At 56.1% G+C, this 20,160-nt stretch overlaps 1 protein-coding gene across 4 annotated transcripts in view; it reads left to right on the top strand.

Annotated features, from left to right (window-relative positions):
- Window positions 1-14,638, top strand: part of GNG7 (G protein subunit gamma 7) — a 64,825-nt gene extending 50,187 nt beyond the window's left edge. For all 4 annotated transcript variants that reach the window (XM_071728017.1, XM_071728019.1, XM_071728018.1 and 1 more), the window contains 2 exons: window positions 10,757-10,875; window positions 12,894-14,638. In XM_071728017.1, the coding sequence (XP_071584118.1) occupies window positions 10,795-10,875; window positions 12,894-13,019 (207 nt within the window). In that variant the 5' untranslated portion in view covers window positions 10,757-10,794 and the 3' untranslated portion in view covers window positions 13,020-14,638. The remainder of the gene's footprint in view (window positions 1-10,756; window positions 10,876-12,893) is intronic.
- The last annotated feature ends 5,522 nt before the right edge of the window (window positions 14,639-20,160 follow it).

Here is a 20,160-nt window from a genome sequence, read left to right as displayed (position 1 = left end):
TTCAGACCACGCTGCCCGCAGAAGAAATACCAGGAGGGCCCTCTCTGTGTGCATAAAAGTCAGGAAAGGTTGAATCCCGATGGATTCTGCTGCTCCTTCACCTCTCTGTGGGATCAGGAGTCTGGAGCTGCCACCTCCTCTCTGGCTCTCACTGCAGGGTTGGGTCAGAACTGGGGGAAGAAACCCCTTGGGGGTGCTGGGGGATGGCTCAGCTGGTTCTTTGGGGCTGGGGCAGGATGCTGGGCTGGCAGTGTCCCTGCAAACAATGGCACAAGGGGAACTGCTCTGTACTTTGGGGGCTGGAAGGATATTTTTAGTTTGAATGCAGGAGGGATAATAATCTGTGCAGTGAACAAACCCTGGTGCTTTTTTGTGGTTTTTTTGTTTGGTTTTTTTTTTCCATAACACAAGAAAAAGTTGACCCAGGAGCAGGTTGTGCTGGGAAGGTCCCTTCCTACCAACTCTGTCACCTGGATTATTTTCCCAGTCCCTTCTCTTCTCCAGCAGTCACTGCCCAGCTGGACAATGAGGAGATTGTAGCTGGGGGTTCTGATGTCATTCCCACCAAAAACTCTTTTCACAATGAAAACTTGAAGTTACTTGAAACCAGAAGTCTTTGCCCTTTCCAATCCCTGCCCTCAGAGCACTTTGGGGCTCAATAAACCCCCTCAGCTGGGCTGGCTCCCCCCCAGCCCCAGCATCTCCCACTGAACAGAGCCTATAATGGGCACAATTCTCCTACCAAAGGCAAATCCTGGCAGTATCAGCCTTGAGTTCTTATTTTAGGGTTGCCTTGTAATCTGCCTTCAGTTCCCTGTGGCTTTCTTGCTTAGCCAGGGGAGCCTATTTTGGGGAGAAGTTGGAGATAATAACTGGGAGTGATGCTGAGGTGGCTCTGGCTGCTTGTGTGGCACGGGAGAACACTGCCTCTTTAGGAGTCCCAGGAAAGAGGGGATATTATTCCTGTGATAAGATACCTTTTAAAGGCTGGAATTTTATCTGGGCATTATGGTGTAGATATAGGAGGGATTTGTTTCTTTTAATAGCTGTGTGCTACTGCCTGGGGAATTCTCTGCCACCAAAACACAGGAGCTCTGCCAGCCCCGTGCCCTCAGCTCTTGTTTTCTTTCCTTTTCCCTTACAAAAAGTGTTCTGGCATCTCCCTGTACCTTTTCCAACGTAGCTTTGTGGTCTCCCTGGTGGCAAGCAGAGCTTTGCTGTCAACTCTGCTGAAAAGCTTGAGCTGGGGCAGTGGGGAAGATAACAGCTCCAGGTGGGAATTGTGTGGACACAACCACTGGTGACCACTTGCTGCCCTGGCAAGTGGGTTGGGTTTTTTTGCAGCAGTGTTTTTGGGGTGGCTTGGCAGTCCTTCTCCCTCGTGCTGCTGTGCTCTGGTGTGCTTTGGTCCAGCTCCCTCCATCTGAGGATCAGAGTTTGGCATCTGCGTGGCCTCCCCCTCCGGCACCTCCTCTGGGGTTTGGGGGCAGCTGGGTTCTCCCTCTTGGGGCTTTTGCTTCTCTGTAGGAAACTCCAGAAGTCATTTTGAAACCTCTCCACCCTCCCCAGCACCCAAGGAGCTGCAGCAGGGAGGGAGGGAGCTGCTCTCCGGTGCCCTAAAAATCTGCTGAGCTCACGGTGAAGCAACTTTTGCAGGAGGCTGACAGATGAGTGTGTTCTGGTGGTGCAGCTGGAGGAGACTTTGTACCCTCAGCCACAAAGGGAATGAACCCCTGGACCATGTTTAAAACTTCCCCTCCCTCCTTTAAACCCCTGGAGTGCTGATCCCCAGCTGGTGGTGTTTCCCAGCTCAGACCTTGGGAGCAACGGGAAACTCTCAGGAAGCTTTGTGCTACCCAACCTAAAAAGTTCCTTTTATCTCCTAGAACTTCAGCCCAGGTCCCTGGGGAGCTGCTGCCCACCCCTCCCAGACAAGGACAAACTCCAGAGGGTGCTGGCCAGGATCTCCAGATTTGGTCCTCAATTTACCCCCTGAAATCAGCAGTTTGGGACCTTTTTTCAGGCCGTGGTTGAAGGCACAAGGCTGAGCTGGGGTTGTGTTGGCAGCCAAGGCAATCTCTGGACTCGGGGACCTCCAAACTTCCCCTTAATTGTTTCTGCAAGGATTGGGGATGAAAATAACAACTTAATTAGAAGGGTTTGATTGTTCTTCTCACTTTGAGTGGGATGCTCGGGGCCGGGTGTGCTGGTGTCGAGGGTTTGGTGCTGGAAGGTGGGAGCAAAGCTGGAGGAGCTGCCAGGCCAGATGGATGTATTTTTAGTTTTGCTATTATTAAGCTCTCTGCTAACCTAGAGTGGTTTTTCTAAAACATCCCTGTTACTCCTCATGGTCCCTTTTTTGGGAAGCAAGCATGGGTGCCTGGGTGGGGGCTCTGCCTCTGACACCCCCAGCACTGGAACGTTGCTGAAGCAAAGCACAAAGAATTCCAGGACTTGGCAGTGGGTGACTCTCCACACTCCAGACTCCAAGCCCAGCATCTCAGTGCCTGCCCTGCTCCTTCTCTCACCCCTTTTTTTTTGGGTAAGATCACAAAACCTCTTAGCTTGTGCTTCACCCAGCTGCTGGGCAGAGCCCACGCTTCCTCAGCAGACCAGAAATGGCCTGGGGTGTAAAAAAAATCTGCAGGGAAGGGCTTGGTGTTTGGCTGCAGCAGATTGTAGATGGTCCTCGGAGAGAGGGGATGTGCAGCCAGGTTCTGAGGAGCAAGGAGGGAATTCTGCTGGGACCAGGAGGCTGGGGAGGAGGTGGGGGGCTCCTGGTGGTGGTTTTTGCAAGCAGGGGGTGGCATTTGTACAGCTGAGTCATCTCGGGCTCTGAAGAGGAGGAGGAGGAGAGGAAACTGCAGGTGACTGGAAAGGAGCAGACTCAAAGTGAGACCTTGGAGGGGGGGGAGAGGTTTTGGGGTGCAGCCCCGGCCCCTTCCAGCTTTGCCTCTGCAGGAGCAGGGATGGGAGCTGCTCCTGGAGGGATCAGATCTGCAGGGACAGCTGAAACCACTGCTGGGGCTTGTGCTGCTTTGCTCTTTTCCCTCCCCGAAGAACCTGGGCAGTTCTCAGAGGGGGTGCTGTGAAATTCTCTGCTAACCCGTGGCCTCTGCTGCTTGCGTGCAGTCACAACTCTGCTCTTCCCCTTCTCTGCTTTTATCTCTGACTGCACTGACCAGAAATGCAGGAAGGATGAGGAAGGGAGCAGGCTTTGCACTGCAAGTTCTCATTTATTTATTTATTGCCTTCACCCCTCGGGCTCCTTGGCTGCAGCCAGGTGCCTGCTGGAGGTGACACCTCTGTTGTCCCCTGGGCTAGCACAGCAGCCCAGTGGTGGCCCCAGAGCCTCGGGAGGGTGGCCAGGACCCTCCAGGGAATGCAGTGGCCCTTGCAGCTGGTTCCCCCCATGCACCACAAATGCATCTGCAGGGCCCAGCAGGAGCCAAGGAGATTCCTGAGGGTGGATCTGGCTCCGGGTTGCACACCCAGCAGCCTCTGAGCGATGGCTCCAGGGAACAAACAGGGTAAATACAAAGCACCTACCCTGGCACTGGGGCTTTGGGTGGTTTTTTTCTTTTCCTTTTTTAATGCGTGGTCTAAAAATAAAGTTGGAATGTGCTGGAGTGACTCAGGGTACAAGGTCTGCAGCACCAGGGTGGTGATTGTCTGTAATTGCCCTGGCAGAGCCTCCCCACCCAGCTGGCACCAAACCTGCTGGAGAGATGGGAGAGAAGGGGGAATGTTAAAGCCAGGGCTGAGGTGACAACTTCAGCTCAAGGGGAGGTTCAGGCTGCCCTGGAGACCAAATCCCTTGGGTGTCCTGCAGGATTTCACACTCCTTCCACCAGGTAATTGTGGGATGGGAAGGAAATGGAGCTGCGGGGCTGCTCTCCCCTTCCCAAATCCTCAGCCAGGTTGGAATGAGAGTGGTTCAGGAGGCAAAACATTCCATCAGTTGGTGCTGAAGACAGAGCAGCACCAGAGATCCCATCCCTTTCCTGCAGGATACCCAATGGAGCAGCCGTGCACCCTCCTCCAAAATCCAGGCAGAACGTGGAGCTGAGCCCAGCACCTCTCTGCCCAGCATCATGCTGCAAGCCCTGGAGCCACTCCATGCCCCAGGAAAAGCTTTCCCTTCCCTAGGGAAGCCCAAGCAGTGCCAGATTTTCTGTGCCACGTTGCCTTCCCAAAAAGCAAAGTGATTTCTGTGTGTTGTAAAAAAAAAAAAACCACCAACCCAAGCCCAAAGCTCAGCCAGGTTGGCTTGGGTTGGTTCCATCTGGAAAGAGGCACACCCAGGTATTGGAAAGGGGGGGGGGGGGAAACAAACCCTGAAGAGCAAATCCCAGGATGGACCCGGGGTTGGGGAGAAGGCTCCTCTTGGTCTGGTGAAAATGGGATTTGAAGCTTCTGATACATAAAAAAAGTGCAAGGTTTGGCCCAGGTCTGTCACTGCCAGGCTGGAGCTGCTGCTGGCTGCAGGGTTTGAAGTAGCTTAAAATATGTGGCCCAGTTACAACCTGTTGTAAGGAGGGTGCCATTCACCTGGGGAGGGACAGATTTTGCAAACCTGAAGGGGTTTATGGGCACTTCAGGGAGCTGTGAGCTGCTGAAGTGAAAATCCTTGGGCATCCTCCTCCTCCTCCTCTCTGCTCCTCGTGCTGCTCCTGATGCAGGACGAGGTGTGGAAAATGAGGAGCTGGGGTGGTTTCAGCACTGAAATGTGGGTGAGTCCTGGTGCTCAGCAAGAGGCAAAGCAAAACCCAGTGCTTCCCATCACTGCCTCTTCCAGGGGGGTTTCTCCACCCTGGGATGGCTCCTCGGCCAAGCTCCTGGCTGCACTCTCCCCCCTGGGCTTGTCCCACGCCATAGAAATCTGGAGGTCTTAAAGGAGGGGGAAGAGAAAAAAAAAAAAAAAAAAAAAAAAAATCGAGAAAGAAAAAGGAAAAACTTGCTGCACTCAGGAAAAAAATTCAATAGCTCATTCAGCTGCTCAGCTACTGGTGCAGGAAGTGTAAAAGAAAAATGGAGCCTGCTTTGTTCTGCCCAGACAAGGAGTAAATGCCATTGCCCTAACAGCCTTTTGCTGTTCCAAAAAAGCATGAGGTCATCTTTAAAAGCAGTAACCACCGAGTGGCTTGACACTGCCTCACCAGTCCCAGACACCCCCCTTGGTGTGTCCCCCCCTCCTTTCCTGGCTCCAGCCTGGCTCAGGATGGCTCCAGCGAGGTGCCTGCTGCTCCCCTCCCACCTCGGGGGGAGCTGCTCCATCTCCCAGTTGGGACCTTTCCATTTTCCTGCTGGGATCTCTCCATTTTCCTGCTGGGATCTCTCCCTCTCCCAGCTGGGATCTCTCAATTTTCCAGTTGGGATCTTTTCATCTCCCAGCTGGGATCTCTCCATCTCCCAGTTGGGATCCCTCCATTTTCCAGCTGGGATCCCTCCATCTCCCAGATGGGATCTCTCCATTTTCCAGTTGGGATCTTTTCATCTCCCAGCTGGGATCTCTCCATCTCCCAGTTGAGATCTCTCCCTCTCCCAGCTGGGATCTCTCCATCTCCCAGTTGGGATCTCTCCATCTCCCAGCTGGGATCCCTCCATTTTCCAGTTGGGATCTCTCCATTTTCCAGCTGGGATCCTTCCATCTCCCAGTTGGGATCCCTCCATCTCCCAGTTGGGATCCCTCCATCTCCCAGCTGGGATCTCTCCATCTCCCAGTTGGGATCTCTCCATTTTCCTGCTGGGATCCCTCCATTTTCCAGTTGGGATCTCTCCATCTCCCAGTTGAGATCTCTCCCTCTCCCAGCTGGGATCTCTCCCTCTCCCAGCTGGGATCTCTCCATCTCCCAGCTGGGATCTCTCCTCCCAGGCCCCACTCCCTTGGGCTGGTGATGTTTTCATGCACTTTGGTGGCTCCAGAGCTGCTGCCCACCCAGCAACAGGAGATGAAAAGCCCCCCAGGGGTGGTTGGGTGCTCCTTCCCAGCAGAGTTTGGTTCAGGCTGAGATGCTGGAGTGTGTCCTCCCACCCTGACCATGTCCCCACATCCCTTCCAGTGTCCCCAGGCTGTCCCACTAGCCCCATGGTGGAAGTTGCTGGCCACGTGGTGCTTTCCATCCACGAGCACCGAGCTCACCCATTTTTTTTTTTATTTATTTACCATTTATTTATTTAATTTAAACCTCGAGGGGAGAGAGGGGGAGACACACACAAAAGCAGCATAAGCTCTGGCAGTTCCTCAGATGTTCTCCTGTTTATTTAGCCTGTTAGGAGTGGCTGCTTCCAGCTATGAGAAGCATGAGAAGAATTCAGAAACTGGAGGGCTCGGTGCATTTTTCCTCCCTGGCGTCACCTTCCTGCCCGGCTGCGGGTGGGAACGGGCAGGTGGCACCCACAGAGAAAGGGACTTTTGTGCCGAGTCAGGGATTTTTTAACAGTTTTGGGTGCCAGGCTTGCAGCCCAGCACCGGGCATCCCCTTGGCAAGGTGGAGGTGGGGAAGGGGGGAGCCCCAAACTCGGTTTCATCCTCCTGCTCGGTTCCGTGCCGAGGATGAGGGGAAGCAGCTGGGTCCCCAGGGACCTCTCTGCCTGATCCTGGGAAATGGCAGGGGGCTGGGGGGGGGGGGTGGGATGGGAGGGCTGAGCAGGGAAAAAGCACTGGGAGAGCTGGAGGGAGGAGGAGGAGGAGGAGGAGGTGCTGCTTGGATGTGCTGAGTCACTGCTGCTCCGAGCCACGGGCACAGCTCCTGCTCCAACGCTTCTGAGTCAGGAGCTGCAGAGCTTTGGGGTGGCTTTTGGGTTTTTTGGTTTGGTTTGGTTCATGTCCTTCCCTGCTGAGGCAGCTGGGGTCGATACCTTCGCCGTCATCTCCCTGGTACCTGGGTTTGGTGATGGAAAAGGGAAGGTGCCTGCTCTGGCATCGCCCACCCCGTGGGGCTTTGACGTCAGGGATGCACAGAACAGGTTCTGGGAGCTGAAGGGGCAAAACAACCCCGTGGAAATGTCCTCTCCTCCCCCCCCTACTGCAAACAGGGCAGGGAGACACTGCCCGAAGTGTCAACACTGGAATCCTTTTATGCTGAAGGTCTCCAAAGAATGGGAACACGGGAATTCTGGGTCTGTGTTTCCCGTGATTCCCGAGGCGGGGAATTTGTGGCTGCTCTTGAGGAGCATCCTGACCTGCTCTGGGTGCACAGCATGCAAACCAGTTTCAAACAGCAGCTCCCAGTCGTGCCAGAATTTATCCTCATTTCACTGCTGGGACTCTCACCCTCCAGGGCTTTTCCTAAAATAGGCAGGAGGGCTCACGGGGTGTTTGTGCTGCAGCCAAGTCAGAACTCGGGATTTGTTTGCTTCATTCCTCAGCCTCCTCTGCCCCTCTCCTGCACTCCTGACTCCCTGTTTACTGCCTCCAAATGTTTCCCAACCCTCCCTCGCTCCTGATTTTGTTGGCCTTGACCTTGAACTGGATAATTCATTACAGCCCCTGCTCCCCTTATGTTCCTTTTTATTAATTCCCAGCCTTTTAGCTTCCTGCAGCAGCATTTTTAATACATCCACGGAGAGGTGGGATCTTTCCTGCAGCCCCCCAGCCCTCAGGGGGGGGGGACAGGGGACAAACTGCACACTCAGGGACCTGCAGCTGCCACCCAGGAGCAGGGACAGGAGCCCAGGGATGGTTTGATGACTTCAGGAATCAGTTCCAGGACGGCCCAGGGAGCCAGGGCTGCCCTAACGCGAGAGGAAACCTTTCCAAAAATTGGGTTTGTCCTCTCCGGGCAGGGAGCTTCTCCTTCCCAGGAACTCCAGCAGGGAGAAGAAGGTGGATATCCGAGCTGGGAGGGCAGGAGCTGTCCTGGCAGGGATCTGGGAAGATTTCTTTCCCCTGGGTGACTCAGCATCCTCGTTCTGCAGAGTCACCCGGAGGTACCGGGAAGGGAAAATCAGCCCTGGCCAAGCACCAGCACCCCCACCCCCACCCCAAGGAGCTTCTCCTGCCTGGCAGGAAGGAAACCTGGCTGTCCAGAATATTGATTTCTTTAAAACATAAAGATTCAGAAGAGAGACAACACCCTGCATGTCACCCTGACCGGTCCCGGCTGCGGTTCTGGTGCCGACCCAACCCCTGCTTGGCACCGGTGCTGGGAAACCAGGTCACTGGGAGAGCAGGGGGAAAACTCCCCCTTGCCAAGGGCTTTGAGGGCACTGGTTTGGGAATTCTTGCCACAACAGGACTCTCCAGGCTGTAACCATCCTCCTGCAGCCAGGCTGGGGACCCTGAGCAGAAGGGGACACGGGGACACAGGGACAAGGGGACACGGGGACACAGGGACACGGGGACATGGGGACACGGGGACACAGGGACATGGTGCTCCCAGCACCACTGGAGAATCCAAAGTTCCCTTAAGGAGCTCTCCCTGGACTGATTCATCAGCCTGGTTCCATAAACAGGAAGCTGGGAAAGTACAAGCAGGTGATGCTGGGCTGCTGCAAACAGAAATTAGAGCTGATTGCTTGTGTTTTGGGTTTTTTTTCTCTCCTCCCTGCAGCTGCCTGCTAACTCTTTATCCAGGTGAAGGATTGTTTTGTCACTGAGGAGGGAACTGTTTGCAGTCAGGAGGGCTTTCAAGTCCACGGGACAGATTGAGAAAGAGTTTGGCTTAGGGACAGAGCTTCCCCCATCCTCATCCTGCCTGCACTCTGCTTCCCATCCCAGCAGGAGAAGTGGATCCTTCCCTTCCCTTTTTTTCTTTTTCTTTTTTTTCTTTTTCTTTCTTTTCTCTTTTCTTCTTTCTTTTTCTTTTCCTTTCCTTTCCTTTCTTTCTTTTTCCTTTCCTTTCTTTTTCCTTTCCTTTCCTTTCCTTTCCTTTCCTTTCCTTTCCTTTCCTTTCCTTTCCTTTCCTTTCCTTTCCTTTCCTTTCCTTTCTTTTTCCTTTCCTCTTCTCTTCTCTTCTCTTCTCTTCTCTTCTCTTCTCTTCTCTTCTCTTCTGTTCTCTTCTCTTCTCTTCTCTTCCTCTTCTCTTCTCTTTTTTTCTTTTCTTTTTTTCTTTTCCTTTTCTTTTCTTTTCTTTTCTTTTCTTTTCTTTTCTTTTCTTTTCTTTTCTTTTCTTTTCTTTTCTTTTCTTTTCTTTTCTTTTCTTTTCTTTTCTTTTCTTCTCTTTTCTTTTCTTTTTTCCTTTCTTTTCTTTTCCTTCCTTTTCTTTTTCCTTCCCTTCCCTTCCCTTTTCTCTTCCCCCAGGAACCACCCCTCTCCCTTCTCCCCCTCCCCACATCACCAGGCTTGATCTCAGCAATTCCCACCTCCTCCTGACAACACCTTCCAGGACTCCAGGAGGGGCGGAGATTTCCCGATTAACCCCGGGACCCTCCAGGGAAGGGGCTCGGGACCTTTGCCTGCAGATTTTTTTTTTTTTTTTCCACCCTGATCACTGGGAGTTTTGCAGCCCAAGCCCCAGGTGCCTCCTCCTGCCAAGCAAAATAATCCCTGAGAGTGCTCCTGTGGTCTGGAATCGACGCCCAAAACCTCTAAACACGGGCGAGACAGCTCCAGTCTGGGAGGAGGATTTTAGATGGGGACAGACACTCCCCCCCGTCCCTTTTTTCTCCCCCTCCCAGGAAAGGCACCGGTTCAGCAGCTCCTTTGAAGCTCCCAGGCTGAGGATCTGTAATTAAAGCTGGCACAGGAGGCTCTGGTGGGCTGGGAGCTCCCCCCCTCTTTGCTTTGGCTCTTGCCTCCTCCCAGCATCATTCCTGCTTTTTTTTTTTTTGGTTTTTTGTGGGGTTTTTTTTTGGGGGGGGGTCCTGGCTGCAGCCCTCACCCCCATTCCCTGACAGCTGCTCAGGGGCTGAGTCACCGAGGGCAGGGAAAGGATTTTTATTCCTTTTATTCCCCGGGGGTGGGCAAAAAAGGAGAAGCTGAGGATGCTTCTCCAGCCAAGGGATGCCCTGGGGTGTGCTCAGCCCCCCTGCCCCTCCTGGGTGGGTTTGTTCCTCCCAAACTCCTCCAGCTGCTGCTTGTAAAGCTCCAGGAAGGAAGGAATCAGCTGAGATGGGAGCTGGGGATGTTCTCCCATCCCCCTGGGGCTCTGCTTTGCCTCCATCCAGGACTTTGGAACCCAGGAAACCTCTGCCCTGAGCCCCAGTTTGTCACCCACCACCCAGCCCTTGGACTTTCTGCCTCTCTTACCTTCTCACTCCAGGTTTTCCAGAGCCATCCATCTGCAAAACGAGGGGAAAAGCACAAAGCTCGGGGTCTGTGCAGGGTGAAGGGTTTCTGGGGGCTGCTCAGAGCCTCCTCGTGCAGAGGGGTTGGGGCAGGATGAAGGCAGTGGTGCCAGGAGGAGATAAAAAGGGAGGGTGAGCACCCAGGAGCTGTGTGTGTGGTCGTGGTGGAGCAGCAGTGGCCTGCAAGGTTTCTGTTCCTTTTTCCAGTCCCTCAGCTGAATGGCTCTGACAGGGAAAAAAATTTCATTTTTCCCTCTTTATCAGCAAGTTTCTCTTGGTTTTTTTTCGTTTTTTTTTTTTTTTTTTTTTTTTTTTTTTTTTTTATTAAGGAAAAAAAAAAAAAAAAAAGGCTACCAAGAGCTCACCAATAAACTGCTGGAAAGGAAAAGAGGACAAATTGGGAACCATGGAGCTGGTGCCACCTCCTCGGAGCCCCTGGCACCACCGCCCGACGTCGAGGTGGTGACACGGTGGCTTTGTCCACGATGCCAACCCCCCCCTGTCCCTCTTTTTGTGTTTTTTGCAGGATTCTCCTGTGCTGGGGCCCAGAGCTGATGGCAGACAATGTCAACAACTAACAACATAGCCCAGGCCCGCAAGCTGGTGGAGCAGCTCCGCATCGAAGCCGGCATCGAGAGGATCAAGGTGAGCCCAGGAGCAGCACCAGGGGTCCCAGGTTGGGCTGGGAGGGTCCCTGAGGGAGCATTTTGGGTTCCCAAAAACGTGGACACTGCTGTTGTGTCTCCAGAATTTCCAGAGGAGGCCCCGTGCTGGGTCCTGGCCCAGGGAGCTTCTCCCGGGTGCTGGAGGTGACGACCCCGGGGCAGCCCGAGGGCTCTGGGAGGTTCCTGGAGCTCCCCTGGGTGCTGAGGTGCCCCCAGCACCAGCTCCGTGGGTTCTCCCATGGGTTCCAGCCTCGTCACCCCGTTTTTCCCAGGGTTGCTTCCCTCTCCCTGCAGTTCAGCTCTGGAGTGGCTGCCTGCACAGGTATTTCTGAATTTACACCTCTGCAAGGGGAAGCCCTGGGCCTGGTGCTGGAAGGTGCAGTGAAGCTGCACAGCACACGGGTGTTAAACCCACCTGAGAGGTTTTCATTTACTTTCCTGGTCAAAAAAAAAAAAAAAAATATCATTTTCTATGACTTTCAGTCCCTGGCACCTCTGCAGCGGCTCCGGTTTCAATGAGCAGGAGCTGCTGCTGCTTTCAATGTCTCCTTTTTTTTTTTTCTTTTTTTTTTAATTCCCTGAGGTTTTGTAGCTGTTTTTAGGGCTTTGCAGGCTCCATCAGCAGCCATTTGAGGGAAGACACAGGAAATTACAGGTCTTCCCCCAGCCCAGACACTGCTGAGTCCCCCGGGGACGGCGGTGGCTCCGCTGCAGCATCCCAAAGGGTGCAGGAGGAGGAGGAGGAGGAGGAAGGCTGTGGGTATCCTCAGTGACCTTTATAGCTCTGACTGTCCCAAATGCTCTGCTGGGAAGGGACAGCAGTGGTGGGAGCACAGGGAGCTGCTTTGGGCTGAGCAGAGCAGACAGGGTGGGTGTCACCCACTGCACCCTCAGCCAAAGAGGGACTGGGGGGCTTCTCCTGCTCATCTGGAGGCTGAGAAGTGGCTCTGCCTGAGCTGCTTCACACCTGAGGGGAGGGAAATGGGATTTTAGAAGCTTTTAGAGGAGCAGGGGAGGTTTCCAGGCCACTCCTCACAGAGCTGCTCTCTGTCCTCTTGCTTTGCTCCCAGGAGTAATTAATGGTGGAGGTGAGGAAGAGGCTGGAGGCAGAGCCTGGCCCTTGGCTCTGCTCAGCACTTTTCCTGCTGGATCCCAAGGGATGCAGCGAGCCCAGGGGTCTGCAGGGGGTGGTGGAAGTGTTCAGCACTGGGCAGGGTGCTGAGAACAGAAATTCCAGGGATTTTCCCCCAAACGTTCCTGCTCTGGTTGCAGGTTCTGGAGCTGCCTGTCCAGGAGACACCCCCCAAGCAGGGAGAAGCCCCCCCCCCCCGTGGTGCAGGAGCAGGGATTTGCAGCTTTTTTTGTCACCAGCACCCTTCCTCCTGGCTGGGGCTGATGTGCTCTGCTTGTGGTTTGTGTTTGCTTCCTGCTCAGCCAGCTGGGGAGGGAATTAAAGGGAATGAAAACCCCACCGTGGGTCGTGTTGGGCTCCAGGTCCCTGCCTGGGCTCTCCTGGTGCCTCCCCCAGCCCCTCACTGCTTGGGGCTCTCAGTTCCCAGAAGATGTCTTTGAACTCAGAGAAGCTGAGCCTTAAGTAATCGTTTCTAAGGGTTTCAAAACCTCCTTTTTTTTAACATCAGAGCAGGCATTTTTCCCCCTTTCTTTTTTATCCCAAAGCCCTTAAAAAACAAGGACAATAACATCTCCATATCTCCTTTTCCATCTCGGGGCTGGCAGTGTTTTCCCATCCTCACTGCTTTATTTATGTCAGCCCTTCCAAACTCCTGGGGTTGTTTTCTGGGTCTATTTCCCCTATTTTTTTTATTTTCTTTTTTTACATTTGTCACACAACATTTCAGTTACAAAACCCCCAAACCACACTCAGGGCTTTTCCTCCCTTCTTCCTCCTCCCATCAGGTTTGGGAAGTGCTGGGCTGAGCTCTTTGCCTTCACCTGAAAATCCTCCCTAACTTTCTGCTTTTTTGCCACATTTTTTAGGTCTCCAAAGCATCTTCTGAGCTAATGAATTACTGCGAGCAGCACGCCAGGAATGACCCCCTGCTGGTTGGAGTGCCTGCTTCTGAGAATCCTTTTAAGGACAAAAAACCCTGTATCATCCTATAGCTGTGCTGGCCCCAGGCACTGCCCAGCCAGGGAACCCCTTCTCCATCAAACTGAAACCAAGCCACAACCTTCCAACTGCTCCCAGGGGTAAACACTAAATGTTGGATTCCAATAGAACTTAAATCTCAAAAAAAAAAAAAAAAAAAAACCCCAAAAAAACCACCACACAAACCCAAGCTAACAAACAAACAGGAAAAAACACAAACAACCAAAAAAGAAAAAATTGGAAGTGATTTAGGGAAAGGGTTTGTAAAATTGGAAGCAGGGAACCAAAAGACAACAAAATCAAAAGAAAGGGGAGGGGTGGGGGGTGTCTTTTAATTCAAAATTGGCAAGGGGAGGGGTTCTGGGGGGGGTTGATTGCATTTCCACTGGGTTGCAGGTCCTGAGCTTTGCCCAGAGCTCTGAGTGGGTCTGATCCAATTAATTCCCAATTGTGAGAAGTGGGCTCTGGATTCTTGAGAGGGAGCAAGGGAGAAGCATCCGGGCAGGGAGAGATTTTGTAGCAAATGAATACAGAAAAAAAACAAAACAAATCATGAAAAAAAACCCAAACCCAACCAAAAGACAGCCAGGAAAAATGCTGTGGCTAATGGAGAAATCCAGGCCAGGAGGAGGGAGGAGGAGGAGGAGGATGATGATGACTTGGGGGTCCCCTCCCTGGGTCATGGTGGTGCCAGGAAAAATTCCCTGGGCTTGGATCTCTCAGCTGGGGGGGTCCCCATGAGAGGTGGTGGGGGGCAGAGCAGCCCCTTGGCTCACTCCTGGGGGGTTCTCTGGGCTCTCACCACTGCTTTTCCCCCCAAAAAAAAGACTGGGTTGGGGTGTGGGGGTGGGGTGGGAAGGGGTTTTCTGTTGTGCAGAATCACCTGAGAAATCTTTTTTAAAATTTGGCCTTTTTGGAGAGTCTTCCCCCCCCCCCACTCTCCCCCTCCTCAAAACCCACAATAATTGGCAGATTTCCCAGTGTTTCCCACCTCCCTTTTTCTCAGGTGAGGGAGAACTGAACCTGGTGAATTGGGGGAGGTGGAACAGCTCTGTTCCCATCCCTTGGAAATCCTTGGGATTTCATCTGGGAATGCTCTGCCCAGCAGCACCGAGCCCCAGAGCCAGGAGGAGGGGACAGAGAGGAGAGGAAAAGGGACAGAAAATCCCTTTCAGAGCTGGTGACCCCTGTGCTGGTACCTGGGGAGCTGCAGGGCTGAGTTTTGGGATTGGGAAGAGTAAAGGAAGGGGGGTGGGTGGGTGGGTGATGGAAAAAAAAAAAAAAAAAAAAAGACAAAACAAAAAAGCAAACCACACCCGAGCTGAAATCCTGGGAGTTTTCCCCAAATGCTTTGGGTTTGGTTTGGAATTCCACCTTTGGCTTTGCTGCCAAAGGGGCTGAGGGTGATGCTGGAGCTGCAGAGGGAGAGGAGGAGGAGGAGGAGGAGGAAGGTGCAGGGAAGGGCAGCTCAGAGGTTCTGCCCCCCCCCGACCCCCCCCCATCCCCTGGGGAGCCTGAGACAGAGCAGAGATGCTCAGGGTCTCACTGGGGGGGTTTCAGTGCTCCCATCACTCACCTGAAACACAGTGGGAGACACACAAACACTACAAAAAAAAACCCAAAAAAGACCAAACACCACCTTTTTAACACTTGATGCCAACTGCAGCACCTCTGGGTGCCTCCTGCAGCTGCCTCCTTGGGGGCCTTTGCTGAGCTGAGCATTTCCAACCTCCCTTCCCCACCTCCTCACCCCCTGGGTGTCCCCCCTGGGTTGGTGCCCCTGGGGGGGGTCCCCTGGGTTGGGGTCCCCTGGGGGGGGTCCCAGCCCGGCAGCTCCCTGAGCGTCGCCCGGCACCAGGCGATGCCTTTTTAGTCCGGTTCTTTTTTTAATTATTATTATTATTAATTATGATTTCTTTCTGTTCAGTCTCTCATCCCACCTCACCTCCAGCTCTCCAGGGCCGGGTCTGGAGCTGGGACCCAGCGCGGTTCCGTGGGACACCGGGAAAGGGATGGGATGGGATTTAGGGGGGGGAGGGGAGGGGGGCGGTTCGGCCGCTGCGGGGTTTTCCCTTCTCCACGAGGGAATTTTTCTCTGTCCTTAATCTCGTGCAGTTCCAGCCTTATTTTTCTACTCCAGACGGCTGATTCTTCCTCTATGTTAGAGACCAGTGCATGGTGCTATAGCCGGGGACCCGGGCGAGCTCCTCAGCTCAGCCCAAAAAACCTACGTGGGGCCGAGGTTCCGGTTCCTCCGCTCCGGACCCGGCAGGGACCGCATCCCCCGCACCCCCTCCTCGGCTCCGGGGGGGGTTCCCTGACACCCCGACCCAGATGGGTGCCAGCCCTGCCCTCCCTCCTGCACACCCGGGGGCCACGGGGCAGCTCCGACCCACGAGTGGCGAGGTGGCCGGTGGCGAGGTGGCCGGTGGCGAGGTGGCCAGTGGCAAGGTGGCCAGTGGTCAGCGTTAGGTGGCCAGTGAGGTGGCAATTTGAGGTTCAACAGAGCCAGGAGGAGGTGACAGCCCAGCTGCCAGCACGGGGACACGGGTGGCAGCAGGGTCCTGGCGGGCAGGGGGCTGCGGGTGGGTGCTGGTGTCTCTCAGTGGGTGACTCGTGTAGGTGGAAAAAAAACAAAAAAACAAAAAAAATAATCCTCGACCTTTTTGGTTTTGTTGGATTTTGGGGTTTTTTTAAATTTTTGGGGTTTTTTGTTGGTTTTTTTTGTGCCTCGTCTGAGTAAGCGGGTGCTCATCCTGTGGGTGTTTTTTTGTTGGTTTTTTTTTTTTTTCGTAGAGCAGCAGTATCAGTGCCAACTGCAGTGGTTGCTTGTACTTTTGTCAGTGCATTTGCCAAAAAAAAAAATTAAAAAAAAAAAAAAAAAAAAGAAAAAGAAAAAAAGGAAAGGGGGGAAGAAAAAAAAAAAAAAAAAGACACTTTTCAGGACTTTTTAAGTGCTGGGACGGTAAAGGGGGAGCAGGTCTGGGGGGTCTGTGCCAGCAGCCCCAGCTCCACAAAGACCTTTTTTTGGGATGTAAACACATGCCCCAAGCTGCCCCCGTTTCTTTTTAGCCTGCGGTGGAGCCGTTGCCAAAAATAGAAAGGAGAGAGCCTGAAAAAAGGAAAGGGAGAGAGGAAAACGTTGCTTCTGTTGCATTTATTATTTTTTTTTTGCCTTGTCCTCCCCTCCCTGTCTCTGGAGATGCCCCGGCACCCACCCAGTGCAGGGTCCAGTGGGTCGGTACCGGGGCTGGGGGCAGAACCCTCTGTGCTCGCCAGTACTTAAAAAGTCAACTGAATTTAAGAAAGTTTGAAAACAAAACCGAAACAAAGAACACATTTTCCTTCCTTCCACCCAAGCCACGCGTCTGCTCCTTCGTGCTCTTAATTTTTTGGTCTGTTACGATAATTCTAATTACAATGATGATGATGATGATGATGATTTGCCAAACTCTGCTCTCGTTGCCAAACGCCACTCCGGGTTTGTAGGGAATGTCCTTAGGAAGTGTCCGTAGGCTCCTCATCCCCTCCGCATCTTTGGGATCTCTTGGTTGTGCCATCGACCGCCCCCTCCTCGCACAGCGCTGAGTATTGTGTGGAATCCTTGTGAAGAAGTGAAACTGATGATAACACAATAAAAAAAAAAGCTCACTTTTCATTTTGCCAAACCTCTCCTCACCCCTTCTTCTCCTCCCCTCCCCTCCTGGGGGGGGCTGCTGCTGCTGGGATGGGCTTGGGGGACCCCAAAATGATGAGTGGGGAAGGGGAGAGACAGAGGGAGAGGGGGACAGGCAGGGGACAGGGGGACAGAAAGGGGACAGAGGGACAGATGGGGACAGGCAGGGGACAGGGGGACAGAAAGGGGACAGAGGGACAGATGGGGACAGGCAGGGGACAGGGGGACAGATGGGGACAGGGGACAAGGATTGGGATGGGCAGGGGGACAGAGAGGGGACATGGGGAAAGGCAGGGGATGGGGACAAGGAGTGGGATGGGGAGGGGGACAGATGGGACAGACAGGGGACAAGGATTGGGATGGGAAGGGGGACAGACAGGGGACAGGGGGACAGATGGGGACAGGGGACAACGAGTGGGATGGGCAGGGGGACAGAAAGGGGACAGGGGGACAAGGACTGGGGTGAGAAGGGGGACAGGCAGGGGACATGGGGACAGAGAGGGGACATGGGGAAAGGCAGGGGATGGGGACAAGGAGTGGGATGGGGAGGGGAACAGATGGGACAGACAGGGGACAAGGATTGGGATGGGAAGGGGGACAGACGGGGACAAATGGGACAGGGGGACAGAGAGGGGACAGAGAGGGGACATGGGGACAAGGATTGGGATGGGCAGGGGGACAGATGGGACAGAGGGACAGACAGGGGACAGGGGACAGACGGGACAGAGAGTCCTGGCTGCCCACGTCCCTCCTGGCTCTGTCCCCAAAGGTCGGAGCCCTGGTCCTGCCCGAAGTGCCCCAAATTCGCTGCAATCGAGGGGGGAGGAGCCGGGAGCGGGGACAGCGCGGGGACAGCGAGTGGCGCGGAGCTATAAATAACCCCGGGGCCCGTGGCGGGGCTATTTTTAGCTCCTCTGAGCTATAATTAGCTGTCCTCGGGGCCGGGGCTGCGGGGACGTGACCGGGGTGGCCCCGTGGATGGACACGGGGAGAGGCGGGGGGGAGGGGACATCGCCACAGACAGGGTCCCCCCCCAGCCCAGTGCTGGGCACATCCCACCCCCCCCTGGGGACCCAGGGGAGGAACATGGGGACACCGGGACACCCCCCCCACCGCGGGGACCCCCCCCGTGTCCCCCATCCCCCCGCGGTGCGGGACCCCAGGCGGTTCCTCTTCCCCAGGCGACACGGGGACACCCGTGACGCACTTGGGCCGCAACCGTGACGTCACGGGGTGGCTTCCTCCCCCGGCACTGTGCCCCCCCCCCTCCGCTGTGACATCGCCCCTCACCCCATGGCCTGGGGGGAGCGGGGACCCCCCCAGCCACCAGGGACCACCCCGCCTCCTGCCTCAGTTTCCCCGAGCCAGGAAGGAGCTCGGTGAGGAGCCCCCCACTCCCCCCCGCTCCGTGCATGGCAAGCCGGGGGGTCCCGCTGCAAGCCCCCCGAAGTCATTAATTAACACCCAGGGGCTAATTAACACCCAGGGTTAATTACTGCCGGGGCTGCCGCTGCCGGCCCAGACACAGACACCGAGGTGGGAGCTGCAGGGACCCCGTCTGGGGGGGTTCGGGGGGGACTCTGTGCCCGTGGGGGGTGACATGCGTGTGTGTGCGTGTGTGTGCGTGTGTGTGCGTGCCCAGCACACGTGTGGGCGGCTCCGTGTGTGCTCCCGGGTGGGCTGCGGTCGGGGCTGCACCCTGGGTGGCCGGGCTGGGGGGTGCGGGGGGTCCCCGGGTGGCTGCAGGGGGGTCCAGGGGGCACCAGGGACCCGACCCCCCCCGGGGGTTGTGACCCGCTTGTCTGTGGGGGGCAGGAATGGTGGCGGTGGTGGCCGGGCCGGGGTCACCGGGGCCTCGTCAGCCGCTGCCTCATCAGTGAAATGAGTTGGGGGGAGCTCAGCCCGCCCCCCCTTTCCCTCCCGGTTTTCCCAGGGTCCTCCTGGGAAGCAGCACCCGTGGGTGCCCCCCAGGCTGGCACTGCCCAGGCCGTATCGTGACATATCGTGCCGTGTCCCCCGCCAGCAGCCTGGAGGCACCGGCTGAGCTGAAGCCCCCGGGTTCTGCTCCCCCCTCCCCCCCCCACAAAGGGGTCCCCACCGCCCCCTTCCCCCCCCCCCCCAGCCAGACTCGGGCTCTCGCTTTCCCAAATTGCCCTGTGGGAAGGGTGACTCGGGCTCAGGTGGGGAAACTGAGGCACGGGAGCCCCGCGCTGCCAGGAACGCGGTCAGGTGAGGTTGCTCAGGGCTGTGACTCACCCAGGACACCTCCTGTCCTTCTGTGACCCCCCCCTGTCGCCCCCCCTGTGGTGGCTGCAGCCCGGAGGGGATCACTTTGCCCCCCTCTGGGAGTCGGGGTCCCATCCTGCCCCCTCTGAACCAACCCCGGGAGCCCCCAGCCCCGAGCTGAGACCTCCCAGCTCATCGCAGCCGTGGCCGGGCCAGGCCGGGTGGTCCTTGCCCGATTCCTTTGCCATGGGGTGGGGGATGTGGTTTGGGGCTGACCCTACCTGGGCCCCGGCGGGGACCCCCAGGCTGCCTGGGGGGTGTCCCCCACTCCCACGGCCCCATCCGGGAGGAGGGCTGTGGGCCGGGACCTCATCCGGGGCCGCCACACGCCACTCTCCCTCCGTGCCTCAGTTTCCCCACGCTGTCAGAGCCCGACGGGAGAGCCAAGGGGACGTCCCCTGGGCTGGCCCCCGTGTCCCCAGCCGGCCGGGTCGGTCACTGTCCCCGGGCGGGACGGACACCGCGTCCCAGACGGGGAAGGTTCCCACCCTGGCCCCGATCCCTGCCCCGGGGGGACGGGGTGTCCCCGGCCGCGTGGCAGAACCGGGATTGTCACCGCGGCCTGACACCGGGTCACGCAGCGGGGGGCACGGGGCTGTCACATGTGTGTCCGTGCGGGTGGACATGCGTGTGCACGCGTGTGACCCGGGGGGAGCTCGGGATCTGCTCCCACACCCCGGGGCCGGGAGGCTCCCACGCTGTGCCTGGCACTCACACGCGTGTGCGCACACGCAATTGTGCACCCCCTGTGACCAAGGAGGTGCCCCCAGGAAGGGGGGGACCCCGCACCCCACCGTGGCACAGTCGCTGCCTCAGTTTCCCCTGAGCCTTCGGGCTTCATCACCCCACTCGCCCACCCCCAGGCACCCACGCAAGGTGTGTGGGGGGTGTCCTGCGTGAGGAGAACCCAGGAGGCCGGGCATCCATCCCCGTGGGGGTGGGAATGGGGGGGGGGGGATCCTTTAATAGCGCAGGTGGTCGCGGTTTGCGGGGGGGGGGGAACTCCCACCCCCAGCTGCAGGAGGAAAGGGGCGGTCGGAGAAGCCCCCCCCCCGCGGCGTGGGTACCTGGAGCAGCGGGTGAGTCCCAGGGGAGGGGGATTCCCGGGCCGTGGGAAGTTTTCCCGGCCCCGGGAGGGGGTGGGGGCGGTCCCGGTTCCCACGGCCGGGAGCTGCGGTTTCTGCCGCGTCCCC

This window comes from Heliangelus exortis, chromosome 28 (genome assembly GCF_036169615.1).
Source record: "Heliangelus exortis chromosome 28, bHelExo1.hap1, whole genome shotgun sequence".
NCBI classification, from domain to species: domain Eukaryota; kingdom Metazoa; phylum Chordata; class Aves; order Apodiformes; family Trochilidae; genus Heliangelus; species Heliangelus exortis.
This window is presented reverse-complemented; position numbering and strand designations above follow the sequence as displayed.